Here is a 20,138-nt window from a genome sequence, read left to right on the forward strand (position 1 = left end):
AACATCACCTCCAAGTGCTGATCCCAGCCCTTCCCAGCATTATGGCATCCCATTCACAATGATCACATCCCGATCGGGCGACAACTCGCTCCATCTCCAGATTCCCAGTGCCTGACCGGTTCGTTTCGTGGCGATCGACAGATCCACGCCTCGGGGCTGATCCCTTGCTGGTTTCTCCCTGGATCGAATCACAATGGCTTATTTGCGTCAATTGGCCTTAGCTACCGTGACTATCGAAAACTAACTCCTACGCGAGTCGAGATGGTGTGTTTGAGGTTTTTCTAGTTGGTGGAGGTTGGCCTCGCTTCTCCCCCCCTGAGACGATGACGATGAGTTCTTGGGCTGACAGTGACGGTTCTTTTGGCGCAGATTCCAACGTCATCTTTTGAGTCTGATATCTATTATCATCTGCCTTTTGTGTGACCATGACAGCATGATACTATTTAAACTGCAGTCCTCCTGATCGGCACTGACCAGGGCTTTGGGTCAATCCCTCGGAACTTCTCCTTTTTTTCTCTCCATCGTCTATCGTCTATCGTCTATTCTTCAGACTTTCGGAATCATCTCCGTTCGTTCAGTTTCCAGAAAAGCCGTGTCGATTGTTGATCATGTCAGCTTTCAATTGACTCATCAAGTCTTAACAAAAGTACCTGCAACTGCAGGTCGGCAACCCTGCACACGACATCCAATGCACTGATTTCGAATTGGAGAAGTCTTCCCTTGCACCATGCAAATACCTTCCTGCTCCGGCAATTTGACGCCATCGTGGGCGGTTGCGACCGCCTGTGTTGTCCGAGGAGAGGAGATAAGATAGCTGCCGTCTGGGGTTGTTGTGCCGTTATCCTGTCACTACTTAATGCCGTCGAGGTACGGAGCACTCCTGAGTTTATCTCGACTTGGCTTTCTGTCTGGTATCCTGAAGATTCGCCAACGAATATGCGTGCAGTTCAATTGCCTGCTCTCGGTTTGCTGGCCATCTCGGCCGCCGCTTTGACTATCCCTTCCCCGCAGCAAATCCTCAATGCTTTTTCAACCCACGAGTCTGACATCTGCCCTCTGGCACCTAAGGTTGAAATACCTCAGGATGGTCTGCATTCGGCCTTGAGATTTGTCGAGGATGAGGCATATCGTCTGCAGCAGGTTAAACGTCTCTCCAGGGCAGTTCAGGTGCCCACGACGGTCAGCGACTACATGACTGATCCTTACGACGACGGATTCGCGCCATTTTTAAAGTTTCAAGAGCTATTGGAGTCGTTGTTTCCCCTCACGTATGCCAATCCACAAATCATCCTCATAGTCTCACTCTAACAACATCAGCCACTCCCAAGCCCGCGTAGACCATATCAATCGTCTCGGTTTAGTCTTCACCCTCAATGGCACCGATGACTCTTTAAAACCTATCCTGTTCATGGCCCACCAAGACGTTGTCCCCATTGATGATGCATCCGACTGGTCCCACCCCCCTTTCGCCGGCCATTTCGACGGCCAATGGCTCTGGGGTCGCGGCGCCACTGACTGCAAAAATGTCCTGATCGGTCTTCTATCCGCCATCGAAGATCTTCTGCAACAAAACTGGCAGCCGGCACGCACTATCGTCCTGGCATTCGGTTTTGATGAAGAATCACACGGCTTTCTCGGCGCCGGCGCAATCTCCAAAGCTTTGGAGGAGAAATACGGTCCCGACAGCTTCGAGTTCATCCTGGACGAAGGTGGAATGGGTATCCAGCCTCTCGGCGATGACGTTGTCTACGCACTCCCTGGTGTAGGCGAAAAGGGCAGCATTGACATTATCATCAACCTGAATGTCACCGGTGGCCACAGCTCCATCCCTCCCAGCCACACTGGCATCGGTATCATCGCCGAAATCATCTACGAACTTGAACGTCAAGACCTCTTCCTCCCCGTCCTGAGCGACTCCCACCCATCCCGTCGCATGCTCGAATGTCAAGTCCGCCATTCCCCAGATTACGTTGAACCCTGGCTCGCCTCCGGCCTAAAGTCAACCGACCACGTCTCCCTAGCCGAGGCCATCGCCGTCTCCCGCGGTGAGAAAGTCCGTTTCACCCTCCAAACCTCGCAGGCTGCAGACCTCATCCACGGCGGTGTCAAGACCAACGCCCTCCCCGAGAAGATTTCCGCAACAGTCAACTACCGCGTCGCTCTGCACCAAACCCCAGACGAAATCAAACAGCGCGCCATCGCTATCATCTCCCCCATCCTCGCCAAATACAACATCTCCCTCAGCGCTTTCCCCGCCTCCACCGACGGCCTCCCAACAATCAACCATCTCACCCTCATTACCCTCAGTAAACCCCTCCTCCCGGCCCCAGTTAGCCCAGTCGATAACTCCGTCTGGTCCCGTTTCTCAGGCGTCACCCGCTCCGTCTTCGAATCCGCCCCCAGTCTTGCCGGTAAGAAGGTCGTGGTTAGTGGCGATGTCATGACTGGTAACACCGACACGAGGTTCTACTGGGCTCTGTCGCGGAACATCTACCGCTGGGCCCCGGCGCGTGTGGGTCACGCATTGAACATTCACACTGTTGATGAGAGGGTTGACATTGATGTGCATCTTGAGGGTATTATGTTGTATTACGGTATGTCCTCATATATTGTCTGCAGCTTATAATTCTGTTTGCTGACTTGATAGATCTCATTCGCGGTTTTGACGCGTGGAGCGACGGCGCGGGAGGCAACTATGATCTGTAGGTATATTAATGTCTACAAGAGAGGGTTATGAATGCATTATGAGAAATGTTACCACGTCAATCATGCAGACTGAAGAAATGTACATGAGAATGTAGTCTGTGGATCGAATACTTGCCAAGAAAAGACGGGTTAAATAGTTACATTACGCCCAATTCATCTACAAAGTTGAAAACTGCTGAATAGTCATTAACCAAGTCGTATTTGCACCTTGCACACTAGTGCAAGCAAAGATATATATGCACACATGGTGTTTGTTATGCATGATAACCCAGTGGCAGGTCGACATATACTCGGTCTAGTAAGGATAAATCATCCCAAACAATATTACAATGAACAGTGCCCCGCACGTCTGTGAAACGGGAAAGAAGAATATAAATAGCATCGAATACCGGATATCGACGGAAATCAGATCCCTTGATCAAGCAGGAGCAAGGAGAAGGCGCCGCCCATAACCGGACGTGCGATAAATGTGATATGAGGATAGCTATTTTGGTCAGCATGTTCCGAATATAATGATAGAGTGCCACTCACTCTCCGTTCGTAGTGTTATACAGGTCTGTTAGGGCTAGGTTGGTTGGTGTCTCGTTAATCCAAGTGGCCAACTTCTTCACAAACATGTCCCTAGTCTCGGTAGACGCAACCGCGGCTGTGAAGAGTTCCCAGTCACCTACAAAGCAATGTTAGAAAGCCATTTTCATACAGAAGAAAGGATTTTGTTTACTCTTTGTGTATGGGTGTCTGGTGTCAAGTGGCACGCCGTATTTCTCCTCTACGGTAAGGTAGAAGGCACTCTGCATGTCATAGACGGATTGGGGGACCAGATTCAAGCCCAATTCCTTGTCAGCAAAGAGGTTGTAAAGAAGACCTAGAGATACACATTAGTATACGAATTAAAAATACACTAAAAACATAGACGAACCATGGGAATCGTTGGATCCATACGACAGGGTCGTGTGCGGAGGGTTAGCATCATGGGCAATTCCAAGAGTCTGCCATCGGTCAATGTAATCGTGAGCAATACGCGAGTTGTTTGCAGCTTGGTCATCGTGGTCTGTCATGTTTCCAATGACCGACATAGCTTCAATGCCAATGATTCCCTTGAGAGCCAGGTTGGTTTGATTCCTAATGTACCAATTAGCAATTGCCAAAATTTTGTTAAAGAACACTCACGCCAAAGCGCCGGCAAAGTCATCTGTCGAGATCTGGTTCGCGGGATAAATTGCGTCATCTACTAAGTATGTCGTCCATTGCTGAAGCTTGTCGTAGTGCTGCTCAAGGTAGTTGGTGTTCTTCGATTTGAGGGCATATGCCAAAGCCATGATGACCATGTTTCCACATTCCTCAAGCGGCATTGCTTCATCATTGCCGTCAGGATGACCAGTTGCATTGGGGTAGTGACTTCCAATGTCGTGCATGGCATAACTGTTGGGGTACAACCCAGATTCCTGGAGCTCATAGTAGGGCTTCAGAACCAGCCGGAGGAGCTCTGGGTTGGTGTAGAGGAAAATGGGATGAGCAGGGAACACAACATCCACAGTATTCATGTTGCCATTGGAAGAGATCTCCTTCATGAAAAGGTAGACATTGTCCTGAGTACCACACAGCTGAGTGGCCGCAAAGGATTGACGGACGGTTAGCGAAGTGATGATCAGGTAGTCTTGTCCAGCAGCAGCGACAGAATCCTTAGCAATTTGCTCGTCCAAGTCCCCTGAGAGGGAAACTGATTCCGAGTAATCACCGTGGAAGAAGTCGAGCTAGAGAAACAAAATATTAGTCTAAAATCAATAGTACAGCAGAACCAGTCCTCACCGCGTCTAGATCATTATTGTAGTAGCTCTTCCACAACGAAGGTACAGCATTGGTACCGGAAGGTCCACTGTACTGAATGGCATCGTTCTGAGCCAAACCGATAGTGAACAGCGCACTCGCAGAAGAAGAGCCGACAGAACCAAGGTTAATGGCAAAACCAAACACGGGCCACTCGCTTGAAATGGCACGATAGTTCTTGTCCTCGGAATCGCCCAGGGTACCGTTTTTGGAAAACGCACCCCGAACTGTACTATCAGATCCGGATTGGTAAGTCAGGTTGTCCGCATTGTTAGTCGCCCAGTACCAGGACCCCCATTCTGCTTGATCTCGGTTCTCAGAGAAAAGAAGCTGGGTTTGGCGGTAGACCTTGTGGTATGCAATACCGCCATCGGTAACACCATAGTCCCACTGCGCAACAGCATTGCGGTCTCCTGACACCCATTCTGCAGACAGTTAGGCATGTTCAGACATGTTTGTGAGATTAGCAACTTACCGGCTGAGATGTCAGAGTACAATTGCACATCATGAGATTTACCATCAAGAGATGCGACATCCACATGCACATAGGAGAAGGGAAGCGATTGTCTCTTAAAGTCATTTGGCGTGATGGGTGAAAGGAAAGTGACATTCATTTGCACCGCATTGCCAACATGCAAGGTAAAAACACTCTTGGTCGAAGTATATTCATAGGCAGTTTGGTTGACCAATGTCCCTCCTGGGTTACCCATCCAGGTGTAAACAGCACCATCAACACGGATCAAACCAGTCCAGCCAAGTACTTGACCTCTGTCATGAAAATCACAGTTAGTAAATACCCTAGTAAATCAGGATATATAGGCAACTCACGGCCAGAAACTTGGCCATTCGCCAGGCAGGTAACCCCCATTACCACCATCACTCCCAGCAGTCAACCAGGCACTGACATAGGGTGATTTGACAGCCAAAGGCAAAGCAGGAGGTCGAGCAGGAGAGAAGCTCGACTCAGCCACAGCCAAGGAGACCAATGAAGTAAACAAAAGACCAAAACGTAACAAATTCATGGTGACTCTATGGTATATCGAAACACAACAAACCCAGGATCTTCTCTCTGTGATGTCGTTTCCCGCGCAAGACGGGAGCCAGAAGACACCGATTGTGGGAAAGGAAGTGAAGATCTGGTCTGTTTACAGGAATGCCAGGGGTGCTTTTATAGGCAGTTGAAAGCCAGCATACCGGACGAGGGGAGGGGCGGAAAAGAGAGACAGAAGGGGGTGGGGGAGAATAAACACTCCTTAACTAAAAGCCAAAAAAGATTAGTCTAGAATAGTTGAAGAGAATGAATGCATGGCGAGGGAAATGCTCCGAGACTGTCGTCTGACCTGTCAGTCTCTCTGTGGAGAGAAACCTCATGCGGTATACAAGACACCATATGGCCAGGGGATGGGCACCGAAGTGAGGGGGCACAACAAAGAAAGCAAAGCAATAATAATAATAAAAACGAAAAACGAAAAGGTAATATTACAGACAAACAAGACAGTAGGATCCGATCCAAGCACTAAACTAGTGTGAATTTATTTTCTGATCGATGCGCATGAGTGTGGAGGTCCGAGGGAATCTACCAAGTCATAATGCATGATTAGTTGGGAAAACAAGAGTCATAAGATGGGCTTGGGGCCTTGCCTGTGAGGGAGCAGAAGTATGAACGAGAGTGGGTCATAATAAGTGATGCTGGTTGATAAAAGAGCGAATGGAGGATGAAGCTGAAGATGCAGATTGCAGATCCTAGTGAGATAAACGAGTGTGAAGAGAAGATGAAGAGAGAGAGAGAGAGAGAGAGAAAGAAGAGAAAAGGAGAGAACGACAGAAGGAGAGGAGAGAGAGAGAGAGAGAGAGAGAGAAGGAGCTTCCCAACACGGAAACCGCGAGCCATGAGGAAGGCATGACGAGAAGCGTGACCGACATTTGTGATGCCATCAGGTGCAGAAAAAGACCAGGAAACACGGAGAAGGGCCCCTACAGGAAGCGGCATTGATGCAGTGTGACCTTTTTTGAATCTCCGAGGATTGCGGGGAAAGATGGTGATGATTTGATGGAGAGAGCGCGATGGTTGGGCAGACAAGGCTGGAGACATCGGGAACCATGATGGTGGATCACAGGATTTATGGAGACGGCCGATCTGCAGCGATGATCTTCATCTAGATTGATGGCAATGACGATGGAGAAAAGTTAGATGGAGAAGATGAGCCGAGTTGAGCTGAGTTGATACTATCGTGAAATCTCCTGGCTTGTGATGAATCACATTTTGGCTGCAGGAACGGAGGAAATCTTTCAACGCCCAGGGCCAGGACTCCCCCTTGCAGTGGTCAAGGCATCACCACGTCAGCCATCGAAGAGAAGTAATTAATCAATCACCTTAGCAAATTCATCTCGAGAACCCTGTCAATAGACGTGGATAGAATGAGGTTTTGAGGCAGTGATAGGCCCAAGATCTCCTTGCATCTCGGGCTGTCAGTCAAACAGCAAGGAATATCGCGACTGGATCAAACTTCAATTCATCAATCCTGATCAACTAGACGATAGTAGATGGTGTCAAGCGGTGGAGGAATGAGGCAAGGTGGGGGTTTCTAATTCTATCCCAGATGGAATTAATCACGCAATCCAGCTCTTATCAAGTATATTAATTGAAGTACGTATGTCTCCTGCAATGAGGCCTAATGGTTTGGATGTCATCGAAGTAGCAGTTACCCATCATGGAATTGTATACAGATACTAGTCATAACGCGTTACGCATCCCAGAATCAATCAGGAAATAGAATCTCATCATCATAACAATCATATCATCACAAAAGAAACAAAACAAAACACAAGACCATCACATCAAGCCTTTCGCACCGATGAGCTTCTCGCCAACTCGATGCAAAACTCCCCCCATTCACTTCCCCCAGTCGTACCCAACACCTCCACCGCAATCGCCTCCTCGAGTCGCTCCCTGTATCGCTTGCGGAACTCGCTCTTTACCCGCTCCAGATGTCGTGGTTCCCAGTGGAGTCGGACCAACCGCGAAATCAACAGCTCGGAGCGTTCCTTGCCGCTGCGGGACTCACGGAGGGCCTGGTGGAGGAGAAGAGCGTCTCGCATCGGTCGATTGATGGCGCCGTTGAGAATGTGGGCCAGTGTCTCTCCCTGGTCTCGGGTTAGCGATATCAAAAGAATGCAAGATAGGAAGGAGGAAGAACGTACAACAAGGTTTCGTGACTTGGCAATCATCGCCTTTGCAAAATTGTGCTTGTATATCCTCTCATACACCCGCAGCACTTCCCGCAGATGCGAATCGCTCCGCCGGACAATGGTGTGAATCATCGCTGTCTCTCCGCCCTCCCGCGACATCAACGCCCGGTACAAATCCTGGACATCCCGCTGCACCAAGTCTGGATTCACGGGTTCCCGCTCACTCTGTCGTCTCCCTTCCAGGGCAAGCAGCACCGCCACCCGGAACTTGTCCGCCTTCAACTCGGCCTTCATGCATTTCTCCAGGTCATCCATGTACCGCGAATCGCGGAAGTCCTCTTTGATCTCGCGGATTTCCATGTTGGTTCGTCCCATCAGAGATTCAATCAAGAGCTCCCGTCGGGAAGTACTGGACTGGTAGTAGCAATTCGCCCAGTATGCCTCGGATTCGAATCGGCCCAGTGCAGTCACATAACACACCTTACCGAAGGTGCTGTTGCCCAACTTCAAGCGGATGTGCTTAGCCACGTTGATTCCCTTGCCGTGTAACTTGACATGGTTCTTGTACTCCTTGCGCAGGTCCAGAACTTCATCGCTGTCCAAGTGCGGCAGAATGCGAATCAAGGTTTTCGTGTCAATGTTACGCGTGTGTGACAATGCTTCCTGCATCGCTATCGCATCGGGGGCTGGGTCGTAGAACGACACTCGCTTGCGCCCGCTGCTGGGCGAGATCAGAATTAGGGACTCGGGATCATGGGATCCGTGCCGTTCGTGTCGGACACGACTACTATCCCTCTTGGACCGTTCACTTCTTCGCTCCTTGTGTTCCCTGTCATCCTTGGACCTCTTTCGAATGTGCTTCATCAAACCACGGTCCATATCAGAAGGCGCGTCTAGCGGCTCCAGATCCGACAACTCGTCGTCCAATCTGGGAGCCGCAATAATCGGTGAAGGCATAGGTGAAATAGACTGATAAGTCCCCGTGTATGGCTCCAGCAGAGGGCTGCTCGGACGATGACTTGGGTCAGGCACTGCAACCGTAAGGTTATTCGCAGACGACACGGAATGGCTGTGGGAACGACCGTGCGTCCGGTTCCCAGGTGCAATCTCAACGAAATGCTGCTGGTCGCGGCTTGGAAGGGGAGGCGGCCTGGACGATTCAGGCTGAGTTGTATACCTGACCTCTTGATGCGGCTGGCCAGCCTCGGTTGTCGAGGGCCGAGAGAGTTGAGCGCTTGAAGAGTGCGTATGCGGCTTGCCTGCGGGCTTGCTTGTGGCATATCTAAGGCTGGGATCGATCTGTGCATACTGGAATGCAGGCGGGTTCGCATACGCTGGATGGATGGGTGAATCGCTCGAGGAATGTCTCTGGTGATTCGGCGAGCTCACTGCCGGGGCATACGCAACGGTGGTAGGGATCGAAAGCGGGCGAGGTGCATATGGGTTATTCGGGTGTTGACTAACATTCATATACTGAGGCACCGCATACACGGGCGCAGATGCAGCAGACACACCGGGTTGACCAGACACGGTGACAGATGGAAATGCCCCCGGCATGGTCTGCGCTTCGGCTTGTGATGACGGTGGCACAAACCCGGGCATCTCGCACTCAGGAATCGGCGGCCAGTTCGGCTGTAAAACCCCAAGCTCTGCATGAGGAGATTGCACCGGATCCGCGTATTTAAACGGATGGTGCCTTGCATAGCCAGGGTGGCTGCCAGGTACCTCAGGCGGTGCTTCCTCAGTAGGACGCGATGACCCGCGCTTGAACAACCCAGCCAATTTAGAACCACCCGAAGACAGCCTGTAATGCTTTTCGCGCTTCCCAGGTAGATCCCCATATGCGAGGTCATCATCCGCCGAGGAATCAGAATCGCTCGAATAGCGGTCGCGGTCGTACTGAGAGGGATGGCGACGATGCGATCGGGAATCGTAACCTGCAGTCCCACTGTATTTAGGCGCCGGACTCTTCAAGTCTTCCTCCCCGACATCCGAGTGAGCATAGCGATCACGACGATGCCGGTGCCTGTCCCTGTGATCATCCTCCGAATCCTCTGATTCCTCCGACGAGACATCGTATCGCGCATTGCTCCTCGAACCTCTACTCCGAGGATTGCGCGACGCGGAGCGAAGATTCTCACCTGCTGACTCGGAATCGGAATACTTTTTGTTGGTTCTCCTTCTCCTGCTTTCTGGGGCCGGCGAAGGAACCTGACTGCGAGATCTGGAACGGTCACGGCTGCGCCCGCCCGGAGACTTGGAACGGCCACGCGACCGTGGGTCGTTGACTTGGAGGGACATGGAAAGACTGGGGCTGCTTTATTACGGTAGGTCTAAACGAATGCAGTCGTTAGTTATTTATCAAGGAGAATAAAAGCGATGAAGGAAAGCGGGGATATCAATCGCATTCCTGGTTGCGACAGAAGAAGCAAGGGAACGAGACCAACGGCTTCGGATTATTCAATTGCACATACAGCCGTTGTAAAGATTGATGACGAAGTGTAAATTATTCGGAGATTAATGAAACAGCAGTAGTAAAAGAGTAGGGGATAAAATAAAGACGAAAGGTGGGATTGTGCTATGTTTTGGTCGTGGGAGAAGGAAGAGGCACAGAGACAGACGGTCGCTGATCGTCGTCGGTCCGCGTCAAAAAGCGACCAGCTGAACAGAGACAGCGCCAGTTCTGGATGCATCTCATCGAGAAGAGACACGGAATTATCCGCCCTTGGCTCACGACTCCAGGGATATCTAACCATCTCCTACCTACTAATGGCTGAATCCGCTGGATCATCGCTGGATCAACGCCGCAGCAACAACTCATTGCAATCCAGACTCACTCGTCCAGGCTCCAAGGCCGATCGACATATGCACTCGCTATTGTTGACTTGCAGAACGGGTTCTCAACAACAATGACCATCGTTGTGGAAATATCCACCATAAGCACATGCATCTTCGTATTGCTCCCTGTTTCTAAGCGAATAGTCAAACCGCCGTCTCCATATCGCGTCATTCGCCCTCGTAAACAGACGCTGGCGAGACGCCTCAATGGATTTCAGCCTATCCGATACTCCGATTATTGGCTGCTTTTCGTTCTGGTCTGCCGATCTGGCTTTCAGCCTCAGTCCAAGATATCCTGGTAGGGCAATGGGAAACAAGAACCGAGGCTGCAAAAAGGTGGCGATTGGCGCACAAACAGCTTGCAAGTCCTCAGTCATTGCTTCAATGCAGGATTTTCAGGGTTTATCCCAATAAGTTCGAGGTCAGCAGGTGATTTAACATGCTTCCAAAATACAAGTTCTACTTTTATCCAGAATTCGGTTGGAAAAGAAATCCAAAGGGTCAATAAGTGACAATTTGCTGTGTTAGAAAAATAGAAGAAACAGTCGGTGGAATTCGCCATGAGAACAGTTACTAAACCACAATCCTATCTACCATATAGGACAGTAGGAGACCAGAGAGAAAGAAGAAAACAAATTGCAGATGAGGGTACTCGTTTTGGGGAAATGAATCAAGAATACAAGGTGTTGAAAATAAAAATAAAAAAAAAGGACAAGGAGGAATATTATCCACAACCTGTGAGGCAATGCGCTGGGTCAGACACGCAAAGAGCATATCCGACAGGGCGAGTGGGTGCTCAATCAGAGACATTTGAACATCAAAAGTGTCAAGAACGGAAAGTGGTATAATGAGAGTCAAGAAAAGAGCCAAACGAGTCAAAATAAGCAAAAAGAAAAGAAAAGGGGTGTTGTGTAAGCCGTACATGGTGAGAAAGAGAAAACAGCAACAAGTTACTTTTCCAAGCCAGGAACAGACCCCAAAGGGTTCAAGAACATAACCCCTGACATGAAGCATTCTTGATTCAATCAAGAAGTTTCATGCAACAGGGAGATGTTCTTGTTTCTTGCACCAGCCCAGTAGTCGTCACGTTGTCAAAAGGAGATGATAGGAAAAAAGAAATCGGATCGAGGATCGTACATGAAAGAATACGTGGTGAACTGATGGCACCTTGAATATGATTACATATCCAAGATTGCAAGTGAGTAACGGCTTCAATAGGGCACTGATGGAAAGGCTTTCGCGGGTGAGTGTTCGTCATCAAATGACGAAGCTCAGTGACTGCCAGCAGCATAAACCATGCAGCCCCATCACCGAACTCGGCGTCCATCATTCATAGGACCCATTCTACCACTGTACGTATTCCTTTGAGGCCTCTTCTGTGGTGGAGCACTGAGGCCATGACGGTTCAAGCGGCTTGTTCTCCATCTCTCATACCAGATCACACGACTGGCCTCACGCAATTCAGTTCGCCAGTCACTGAACACATTATCCTTGAGCCTGACAAAGTCGCAATGCTCTGGGTTGTATGGATCGGCGAATCCCCAAGGGAACTTACGTCCAACTGGTTCATCCCCGGCCTCCAGGGAGTAGGGGTCAGGTGACAGAATTGAAAAGGGAAGATGCTGGCTCGCAGCCAGTGATGCTGAAGACTTGCGGGTACTCTGGCTTCGCTCGGAGGGGGAAGATGGAACTGGGGTCCCTTCATCACTCGATGGAGCCGGCTCCGAGTCTGCCGTAGCTGAGGCTTCCAGGTCTTTATTCTCCTCAGTGTCCTCTGTAGCCTCGGGCTTGGCAACCTCCTCTTCTTCATCGGCACTTTCTGAAGAAGTATATTCCTCCTGGTCTTCCAAAGTAAGAACCTCGAGAGGGTCAATGTTGGCCTGCTTCAAGCTATCCCAGACTGCTTTTCTCAGGTAGGTCATGTGCGCAGTAGTGATCGTATCGGCTTTGCTGATAACAGGAACAACGGTAGTCTTGCCCAATACGGTTCGAAGAACTTGAATGTCGAGGCTTTCATCTAGGATGCCAATGACCGAAGTGTCCGACGCCTTGGCGGTTCCATTGGCGGCTCGTTCAGCGACAGCCCTATTCTCGTCAAGGCGAACGGGGTCGAGAATTAAGAAAGTGCAATGAATGTGAGTGTCTCTAGCTCCAGGAGAGCGAATCACCTTCATTTCCTCGGTCAAAGTCTCTTCGAATTTTCCTTCCAAAAATCCAGTCACACCACGTAGCTGAATATCGGCGATGCCTTTCTCCAGGCCCTGCGAATCCCACAGGGTGAGTCCCACGCGCTCCCCGTCGATCTCGGTCTCGAGGAAGTGAGAAGTGTAGCCTTCATTGGCAGGGGATTGGTGGTAACTGTATTCCAGATCGTCAGGCGATCGGGAGGGATGCTTGTGCGGGGGCATGGCCAAAGATTTGCGAAGGAAGTTGAGGAACGAGGTCTTGCCAGAATTTCGAGCACCAAGAACAAGAATGCTGGGTGGGATGTCAGAACGTCACTCCTTTTCTTTCAGTTTATAGGTATTCCACTCACTTGTACGGGGTAGGGTCCTTGCGACGACGCAGTCTGCGTGGGTTGTTAACGGTGCTTACAGCACTGCTGGCGTAGCTATAACGACCACGATGCGCCATGCTCTCTGCTCGTGAATAGGGATCAGGGATTTCAGGGTTAGATGGCGAGCTCAGGGCACTGTTAGGCGCAACCTGGCGCAGCGCCTGGCCAGAAACAATCGCGACACTGTCTGGACGTTCATCACCTCCAAAGGTTTCAAGTACTGGAGTGGGAGAAAGGTCGGGGAGACGAGGAGGCTGCTTGGGCATGGATTCGCGTTGACGGCGCTCTTCCTCCAGCGCTGCAGCCTTGGACATCCTCTTGCTGCTCTTTTTTTCACTGAGTGGCTCCGTGGATTTGGCGCGACGTAGAAAGCCTAGAGACGATGTTCTCTTCTGGTTGACCTGGGTATTGCCGTTCTCTGTGATGGCAGGAAGGTCCATGGAGGAAGGTTGGACCCGGCTGGGGGGTCTGGACGATTGGGTACTGGTAGACATCGCTTCTCGTTTCCAGTCAAGTGGCACTGTAACACTGGAACGTTCTTTGATTGAAGCGGGGTAGCAGTGTGGTGAATTGATTCAAAACAACGGTTCTGGACAACAATCGAATTCTATCACTAGCAGTGGGGAACTCGAGTGAATGTGAGGACGAGTTTAATTCCGCGAATCGCCTGTCGAATCATCAGGCCAGAAGTCAGCAATTGCTCAGAATATTCTCATTTTATCATCCATCGCATTTAAAAAGGAGCTGATTTTCCTTTGCATCCAGCACTTACAAATTCACTGTCTAGTGGCTGCACTCGGACAATGTAGCTAGCTACAGTGGACACCAAGGACGATATTTTTTTTGGTCTTTTTCTTGATTTTTCTTCTCTTAAAATTGATCCAGATATCCCGTCTGATGCGAAATGGAAAGGGGTGTCAGCGAAACGATGGCGTCTTCGCGATTGATTGTTCTGCGTCGGGGACTCGACCGTGATGAAACAGCCGGGAGATCAATCAGTTGGTCAGATCCAAAGAATCCGCGACAGATGAGACGATCGATCAATGAAGATGAAGCTGAAACCAGCAATTGAAGCAGGACAGAAAGACAGAAGAAAAGACGACAATCACAAGCCCAGCAAGCGGTTTGTCGAAACCAGTCCCGAGTCACTGCTAGAGGACGACGGGAGACGACAAGGAAACGAGTGAGAAGAAGAGACCAGGATAGATCCCTAGAGAAATATTTTTTTTATTATTATTTCTTGGATTTTCTTTAAGTGAAATGACCTGTTCACAGCGTCCGACTGAAGCGGCGCATTAATGAGGAAAAGGGAGAGGTGGAAAGGAAAGGAAGAGAAAAACGAAATGAAAGGACGACGGCGCTGAAGACTGATGATGATCGGCCTCGAGGTAATATGGCAGAAGAGCTGGGCAGACTACTGCCTAGGTATGGCTGGCTGGCAGTCTGGCAGTCCGGCAGTCTATCTGTCTGTCTCAATCTCCAGTCAGCTCGCAGTCTTTCTTTTCTTTTTCTGTTCTTTTGTCTCTTCTTTTCGCTGGAGTCTGGCGTCTTCTTTGAGCTGTTCAGGGGAAGTCAACAGCACCAGGGGTGACCTTTGCTCTCCACTCCGGCCAGGCGAGATTCCATTCGTTCGTGCGACTTTTAGCTCTGGAGGGGCACCGAGTGTAATTTGGGACTTCTGCATCTCAGACTCATTGGCATTCTTTTCTTATTTTACTATTATCTTATTGCTATTATTATTGAGTATTTACATCTATATCTGATATACTCCGAAGATCTATTAATACCTTATCAATAACGCTCATGCAGCACACTCCATCGATCGTACATACAATAGTCGGAGGGCCGATCCATTCCACGTGTGGCCAAACTGACACCCAACAGTGGAAACCCTCTGCTCTAAGTCTGTTGTGCATATCCAACGTCCTATTTTCCAGTCTTTATTTAACTTCCTCACTTTCTATTTCCGTCGCATTATCATCACATTTAATCTTACTCATACCTTCTGCTCGACTGCTTGTTTTTCTCCCCAACGCGTTGATCCACTGCTTCCACTCTCTGGGTCTGGTTCGCTCCCGAACCACTCCGACCCCTGAGTGGTGTGATGGTCGCTGGAGTAGCCGAACATATCCATCACATTTACTGCTCTATTCATTTGCAGAGTAGTCTACTGAGTAGACGAGTCATTCATTTGTAAAAAGTCCAATCACAAGTTTAGCTTTCGCCGTTGGAATCTGCCTCTGATCTCAATATCCCCACATCCACTTACCGAGCCACAGCCACAAGTCCAGACACGAACCCTTCTCCATCTCATCTTATTTATTAATGCTGTTCCGTCCAAATACGAAACGGCAGGACAATGCATGGCTTGCTCGGGCACACCTGCTCTCGATCCAAACTTTTAAATTTAGGCCCGTTCGGTCCGGCCGCATATTTCTTCTGGCCAACCAGCTCTGGTCCGCCGGGCAGTGCATCGTCTCCCCATTGTCCATTGAAATTCAGCCAGTTGACAGGATGGCTTGAGTCGTAGGGCTGGAACGTTGCTTCCGATGGGTCATAGCGGTATGCATATGCGCTCAATGTTGGGTCCCATAGCACTCCTTGCTCAGTATGATCGACGACAAATCCGGCGGGCAGGTTGAAATGAGGGATGGCGTGGTCGTGGTTACTACACAACAGGATCTTATTTAGTATTATTTCTCCATCCCCGTAGTGTTGGACTTACCCAGCTATAGCATACACCGCATGAGTGCCATTCCCGGAGTAAGCATACGGCCGCTTACCCTTCTTCTCCGTGGCGGCGTATGTAAAAGCTTGTCCGCCTGCATGCTGACTATACCAAATGGCTTGCGGCGCCCCATGCAGGAACCGAATCATATTGTGCTCCCTAGCGCATGTTAATTTCGATCTCATATATCACTGTCCCGTCCCACACGAACCAGTCACCAATATGGTTACCAAATTCCATGCCCAAGACCGTGTTACCCTCATTGTACCTGATCCTGTTAGTGCGTACCCATCAAGTCCCGTCTGATTGCACCTACGCATAGAAATAGAAGTAAAAGGCATCAAGCGTCCCATTGGCATGATCCCGAGTAATAATAGCACAAGACACTGCATTATTCGTTTGGCCTTTCTCGTCTGGAGTGGTTCCGTGAAACCAGGCCGGCTGCGGGTCGGCATCGATGCCTTCTTTCGATGTCAGATAGACGCTAGTGTTTCCAAGGTTATTCAGTTTGTCGAGGTTATCCAGCGTCATTGGCGATGGGGCGTCTTTGGTTGATGTCCAGTTGACCATTGGGGTAGTATGTACGAGTTGCTGCCCAATATCCGAAGGTTGATATGATTCCTCGCTATGCAGCCACACCAGTGGTGCTATCAACGGTCAGATCCTTCCATCTTATCAAGATAATAAGTTGTATCATCTTACCGTATTCCAATACAAAGCTTGGTATACTCGTTGTGGTCAAATCTGCTCGGTCTATACTCGGCTGTGTATCCACCAACGGTACAGATTGTACCATAAGAGTGGATAGAAATGACCTTAACGAGAATCCAGATGTTAGCATTCTGATGTACTGGCGATATTTATCTTCATGATAAAAAAAAAGTCTTACCAAAGGCCTTCCGACCATCGTCTTTACTTAATATATACCTTCCATGATATCAAGGATGCCAAAGTCATAGGAGGCAAACACGCAAACAAGCATCTTAATCTGAACTTTCTTTGTCTTCTGACCTTTGAATGGACTGATTTACCATCCAAATTGACCATACTCAGCCTTATCACCAGGGTTAATGGTGAGAAACATTCCGTCTGATGAAATTTGAATAAATAATGGTGTGTACATGGATCGAAACATTGTCGAGTATTCGACCTCGTGCTAGAGCGACACGATCCAGAGGACTCGACAGAAACCATCATCTGACGAATCTTCAGGGTTTAAAGAAACGAGTTAAGAGAAGGTAATATCGGTTAGTATGAGCAGATCACACTGGGATTTTCCCTGATGATTTGAGCGTGGTTATGATCGACGGGATCGTGTCGATTGCGGTGGTTGTTAATGGCTGCAGGGCTGGATCCCGTGATGTTGGTGAATCAAGAATACCCTCAGATGACAAGAAAACACGCATGACTAGGTACGTAGTACAAGCAACAGCATAAAATAAATCATGGCATTTCATTTCAATCATACCTACTCTACTACACCCATTTGATTCCATCATTTGTTTCTACCTAGCAATCCGCATACTCAAATTAACCGATTACAATCTTCCCTGCTGAGCACGCTCTGCCTCCTCTTCCTTGCTCTTCTCCTCCTCCTTCATCAGCTTAAATATCCGCAAATCCAACGGAATCCTATCCCCTAACCATGCAGCCCGCTGTGTATGATTTCGCTCTTCCTCAGACTCAACCGTGTTGGGGTGAATCAAGGCACTCAGCGGTCCCCGATTGATAACCAGCCATGGAACGAAAGCACCAAATTGAGTCGGGGTGAATAGGTTGACTTCGAACATGGCGACGGGGTGAGGGCCTACTGGCCCATCGAAGAATCTGTAAATGCGGAGTTCGGGGACTGTTTGCAGGCATTAGTGGTGCTTCAATAGGCACGGGCTTTGGGTAAGCGTTGCTCACATTCACGTCTGATTCTTTCCCAAAGTGCCTTTGCGTAGGTGGCTTGGTCGGGGTTATTCTATAGTTGGTCAGTGCTATCAATCTTCCCAGATATACGACAGGATATAAACGAACCTGATAGTGGTAGATATGAATATCAAACCCTCCCCGTCGATCTTTCGCTAGAGGATCAGGAAACTCCTCATACGCCTTACTCAATACCCCATGCTGAGGGTTCTTGAGAGACTTGCCATCATCGTTTCTCTCCCTGGGAGCTGTTAATATCAGAACTTGAATTGGGATATATAACTTACTCAGAAAGTGGCTCAAGGTTCTCATAGCCTTTAAGTGGGGAGGGGTATGAGAATGCGAATTGATCAGTCATTTTGTAGATCGTAGGTAGAGGATAGATAATAGGCGGGGTAAGAGAGTGGCAGTAGTACCAATATATATAGCAGCTTTCTAGATATCAGATTAAACACATTAGCAATCAACAGTAAGAAACGCGCATTTTTATCAATCAGCAACAAAAGATGCGATCCACAATAATCGCCACAATCTTGTCATCCGCGTTGCTTTCCGCGCTCTGACAAAGCGCGGAATGAGAGCATCTGTTGCTTGGCTGAGGAGAATATTGCACGATAAAGGCATCATTTTAGCAATTGTGATGAAATGACTAGGATTACACATATATTTGTCTCTTACTCTGCTTCGTGTATTATACGATAAAATTGATCGTTCAGCTATTGAAACATCTGTAAACTGAAATATATATCAACATTCTATATTACTGTCGTCATAATTCATGCCATGTATATCTGGATGACCAGCAATCCAGTTAATTTAGATACTACCAAGCTGCCTTAACATCAATATGACCGTCATCATCAAGGAATTTTCCTCGATCCCATTCACGACCCTCCCCTTTCTTTGACCATTTCACATCCTCCGGTCTGCCCTCCGTGTCACCAGGTGCGGCAAAGGCCGGGTTACTCTTCCATCGGTCTACAGTATCTTGGTTGAAGCCCGCCTGACGTAGTCTCTCCTCGCCCTTTTGTCGCCAACGGGCACGGTCACGGACCGCCTCCAGGGCAAGTTCCCAGTCATCATCTTCAGCCATGAGACCTGGGACGGGCCGACGGGTAGATCTATTCCCAGTGTGCGTATCACCATCTTCCTGTTGGATGTCGAGGGTAGGATCATAATCCGGGGCAAAATGTGCGTCAATATTGCTTAGATTCGGTTTGTAAGCGCCTCGACCACGAGTAAGAAGTGCCCTATCCCGACCATCTTCCCTGGGTGGTAGTGGTCCGACGAGGTCTTCGAGAGGGTCCGATTCGTCTTCCGATTGTGGATTTTGTAGAGTTGCACGAGGCGGGGAAGCTTCTTTAGGTGGCGTGTGTCGGCGAGAAGAACGGTGCTCACGGGAGCTGCGATGGTCACTGCGTGTATCCTGCTCCTTGTAATTCCTGCTCCTGCGGGACTCATATTTCCGTTCGTCTCGCGGGGAACGACTTCGTGATCTGGAATATGATCGGCGACGCCTCCGGTGGCTACGCTTATCGTCGCGTCGACGGTCCCTCCTGGAAGATCGATGGCGGTCCTCATCTGTGTCATAATCCTCGTGCTTTCGCCGGTGTTTCCTGGAGGAACCTCTATCCGTAGATGCCGAGCGACTTCTATGTCTTCTTCGGTGCGACCGATGTCTATCTTCGCGACATTCCCTTCTATCTCTCTTAGGTTCCCGATCGTCGGATACGTGTCTTCGAGCATCGTGTGACGAGGATGAAGCAGCCTGTTCCCGTAATTGTCGCATTCGTTCCCTTGCCTCGCTTTCTTCCTTTCGCTTCAATGCTGCATTGTGACTGTCGGTTTCTTTGATAATATGACGTAGGAAACGAGTATTTGGCTTGGGCGCAGCTCCTGTAGGCCTAACATTTATCAGCACCTGCTGCGTCGGGGGAAGAGAAAAGGAAGATCCACCTTTTGGGCACATATGCCCCTAATCCCTCCGTAGAATATTTAATAGAGCTGTCCCGCGCTTCATTTGCGAGCACTTGCGCAACATAGTCGTCGTCGCTGGGGTCGCCAATCGCTCTCCCATAATTAGGAGGCATGGTGGGACTGGACAGGTGGAACAGATATGAGGTTAGAAAAAGGTTGAAACAAAGCTTGAATAAAAGAATCGGCTATCTTGATGACATGCACTCAATTGAATCTGGGCCTGATTGTTCTGACAGATCAGAACGCAAGGGAGAGAACTTCATCTAGAAGAATCTCGCCTTTGTCCAGCGGCGACACCGCCCGCCGCGAAGCGGAGCCGATCGATCGGCGGCGTTCAACATGTTTACCTCCGCATGTTTCTGCCACGCGCTGGACAACCATTCATTTCTCAAGTAGTCGAGG

At 49.4% G+C, this 20,138-nt stretch overlaps 8 protein-coding genes across 8 annotated transcripts; 1 reads left to right on the forward strand and 7 right to left on the reverse strand.

Annotated features, from left to right (window-relative positions):
- Positions 1–936: 936 nt before the first annotated feature.
- Positions 937–2,706, forward strand: cps1 (Gly-Xaa carboxypeptidase; the record flags this gene model as incomplete). The annotated part of the gene is made up of 3 exons (XM_040837748.1): positions 937–1,268; positions 1,318–2,594; positions 2,648–2,706. 3 exons carry the CDS (start codon positions 937–939, stop codon positions 2,704–2,706), a joined length of 1,668 nt encoding a protein of 555 aa, XP_040687809.1.
- Positions 2,707–3,111: 405 nt separating this feature from the next.
- gta1 (glutaminase GtaA) lies at positions 3,112–5,555 on the reverse strand (the record flags this gene model as incomplete). Its single annotated transcript, XM_040833256.1, has 8 exons — positions 3,112–3,190; positions 3,238–3,373; positions 3,407–3,571; positions 3,626–3,828; positions 3,877–4,460; positions 4,516–4,958; positions 5,009–5,301; positions 5,362–5,555. The coding sequence occupies 8 exons, from the start codon at positions 5,553–5,555 to the stop codon at positions 3,112–3,114; spliced, it is 2,097 nt and encodes a 698-aa protein (XP_040687810.1).
- Positions 5,556–7,154: 1,599 nt separating this feature from the next.
- anxc4 (annexin ANXC4) lies at positions 7,155–10,055 on the reverse strand. The gene is made up of 2 exons (XM_040835702.1): positions 7,735–10,055; positions 7,155–7,677 (listed from the first exon to the last, which is right to left on the reverse strand). The coding sequence occupies exons 1-2, from the start codon at positions 10,021–10,023 to the stop codon at positions 7,372–7,374; spliced, it is 2,595 nt and encodes an 864-aa protein (XP_040687811.1). The 5' UTR covers positions 10,024–10,055; the 3' UTR covers positions 7,155–7,371.
- An 829-nt stretch (positions 10,056–10,884) lies between these two features.
- On the reverse strand, positions 10,885–11,720 carry ASPWEDRAFT_561306 (uncharacterized protein). The gene has a single exon (XM_040838266.1). The coding sequence runs from the start codon at positions 11,572–11,574 to the stop codon at positions 11,134–11,136; it is 441 nt and encodes a 146-aa protein (XP_040687812.1). The 5' UTR covers positions 11,575–11,720; the 3' UTR covers positions 10,885–11,133.
- A 147-nt stretch (positions 11,721–11,867) lies between these two features.
- Positions 11,868–13,611, reverse strand: aspE (septin; the record flags this gene model as incomplete). The annotated part of the gene is made up of 2 exons (XM_040831098.1): positions 11,868–13,038; positions 13,097–13,611. The coding sequence occupies 2 exons, from the start codon at positions 13,609–13,611 to the stop codon at positions 11,868–11,870; spliced, it is 1,686 nt and encodes a 561-aa protein (XP_040687813.1).
- A 1,828-nt stretch (positions 13,612–15,439) lies between these two features.
- Positions 15,440–16,641, reverse strand: ASPWEDRAFT_52428 (uncharacterized protein; the record flags this gene model as incomplete). The annotated part of the gene is made up of 5 exons (XM_040837749.1): positions 15,440–15,785; positions 15,843–16,004; positions 16,057–16,113; positions 16,162–16,492; positions 16,548–16,641. The coding sequence occupies 5 exons, from the start codon at positions 16,639–16,641 to the stop codon at positions 15,440–15,442; spliced, it is 990 nt and encodes a 329-aa protein (XP_040687814.1).
- A 561-nt stretch (positions 16,642–17,202) lies between these two features.
- On the reverse strand, positions 17,203–18,153 carry ASPWEDRAFT_42056 (uncharacterized protein). The gene is made up of 4 exons (XM_040835703.1): positions 18,047–18,153; positions 17,868–18,000; positions 17,754–17,811; positions 17,203–17,694 (listed from the first exon to the last, which is right to left on the reverse strand). The coding sequence occupies exons 1-4, from the start codon at positions 18,115–18,117 to the stop codon at positions 17,384–17,386; spliced, it is 573 nt and encodes a 190-aa protein (XP_040687815.1). The 5' UTR covers positions 18,118–18,153; the 3' UTR covers positions 17,203–17,383.
- Positions 18,154–18,436: 283 nt separating this feature from the next.
- ASPWEDRAFT_157674 (uncharacterized protein) lies at positions 18,437–19,966 on the reverse strand. Its single transcript, XM_040829736.1, has 2 exons — positions 19,716–19,966; positions 18,437–19,663 (listed from the first exon to the last, which is right to left on the reverse strand). Exons 1-2 carry the CDS (start codon positions 19,847–19,849, stop codon positions 18,583–18,585), a joined length of 1,215 nt encoding a protein of 404 aa, XP_040687816.1. The 5' UTR covers positions 19,850–19,966; the 3' UTR covers positions 18,437–18,582.
- Positions 19,967–20,138: the final 172 nt, after the last annotated feature.

Source organism: Aspergillus wentii (assembly GCF_001890725.1).
Source record: "Aspergillus wentii DTO 134E9 unplaced genomic scaffold ASPWEscaffold_5, whole genome shotgun sequence".
NCBI classification, from domain to species: Eukaryota; Fungi; Ascomycota; class Eurotiomycetes; order Eurotiales; family Aspergillaceae; genus Aspergillus; species Aspergillus wentii.

Coding starts and splice junctions, on each gene's coding strand:
- anxc4 (XM_040835702.1), bottom strand. CDS start 10,023: ATGTCCCTCCAAGTCAACGACCCACGGTCGCGTGGCCGTTCCAAGTCT. Junction 7,678..7,734: donor CCAAGTCACGAAACCTTGTT/GTACGTTCTTCC, acceptor ACCCGAGACCAG/GGAGAGACACTGGCCCACAT.
- ASPWEDRAFT_561306 (XM_040838266.1), bottom strand. CDS start 11,574: ATGCTTCATGTCAGGGGTTATGTTCTTGAACCCTTTGGGGTCTGTTCC.
- ASPWEDRAFT_42056 (XM_040835703.1), bottom strand. CDS start 18,117: ATGACTGATCAATTCGCATTCTCATACCCCTCCCCACTTAAAGGCTAT. Junction 18,001..18,046: donor AACCTTGAGCCACTTTCTGA/GTAAGTTATATA, acceptor AACAGCTCCCAG/GGAGAGAAACGATGATGGCA. Junction 17,695..17,753: donor GGAAAGAATCAGACGTGAAT/GTGAGCAACGCT, acceptor GCCTGCAAACAG/TCCCCGAACTCCGCATTTAC.
- ASPWEDRAFT_157674 (XM_040829736.1), bottom strand. CDS start 19,849: ATGCCTCCTAATTATGGGAGAGCGATTGGCGACCCCAGCGACGACGAC. Junction 19,664..19,715: donor GGGGCATATGTGCCCAAAAG/GTGGATCTTCCT, acceptor GATAAATGTTAG/GCCTACAGGAGCTGCGCCCA.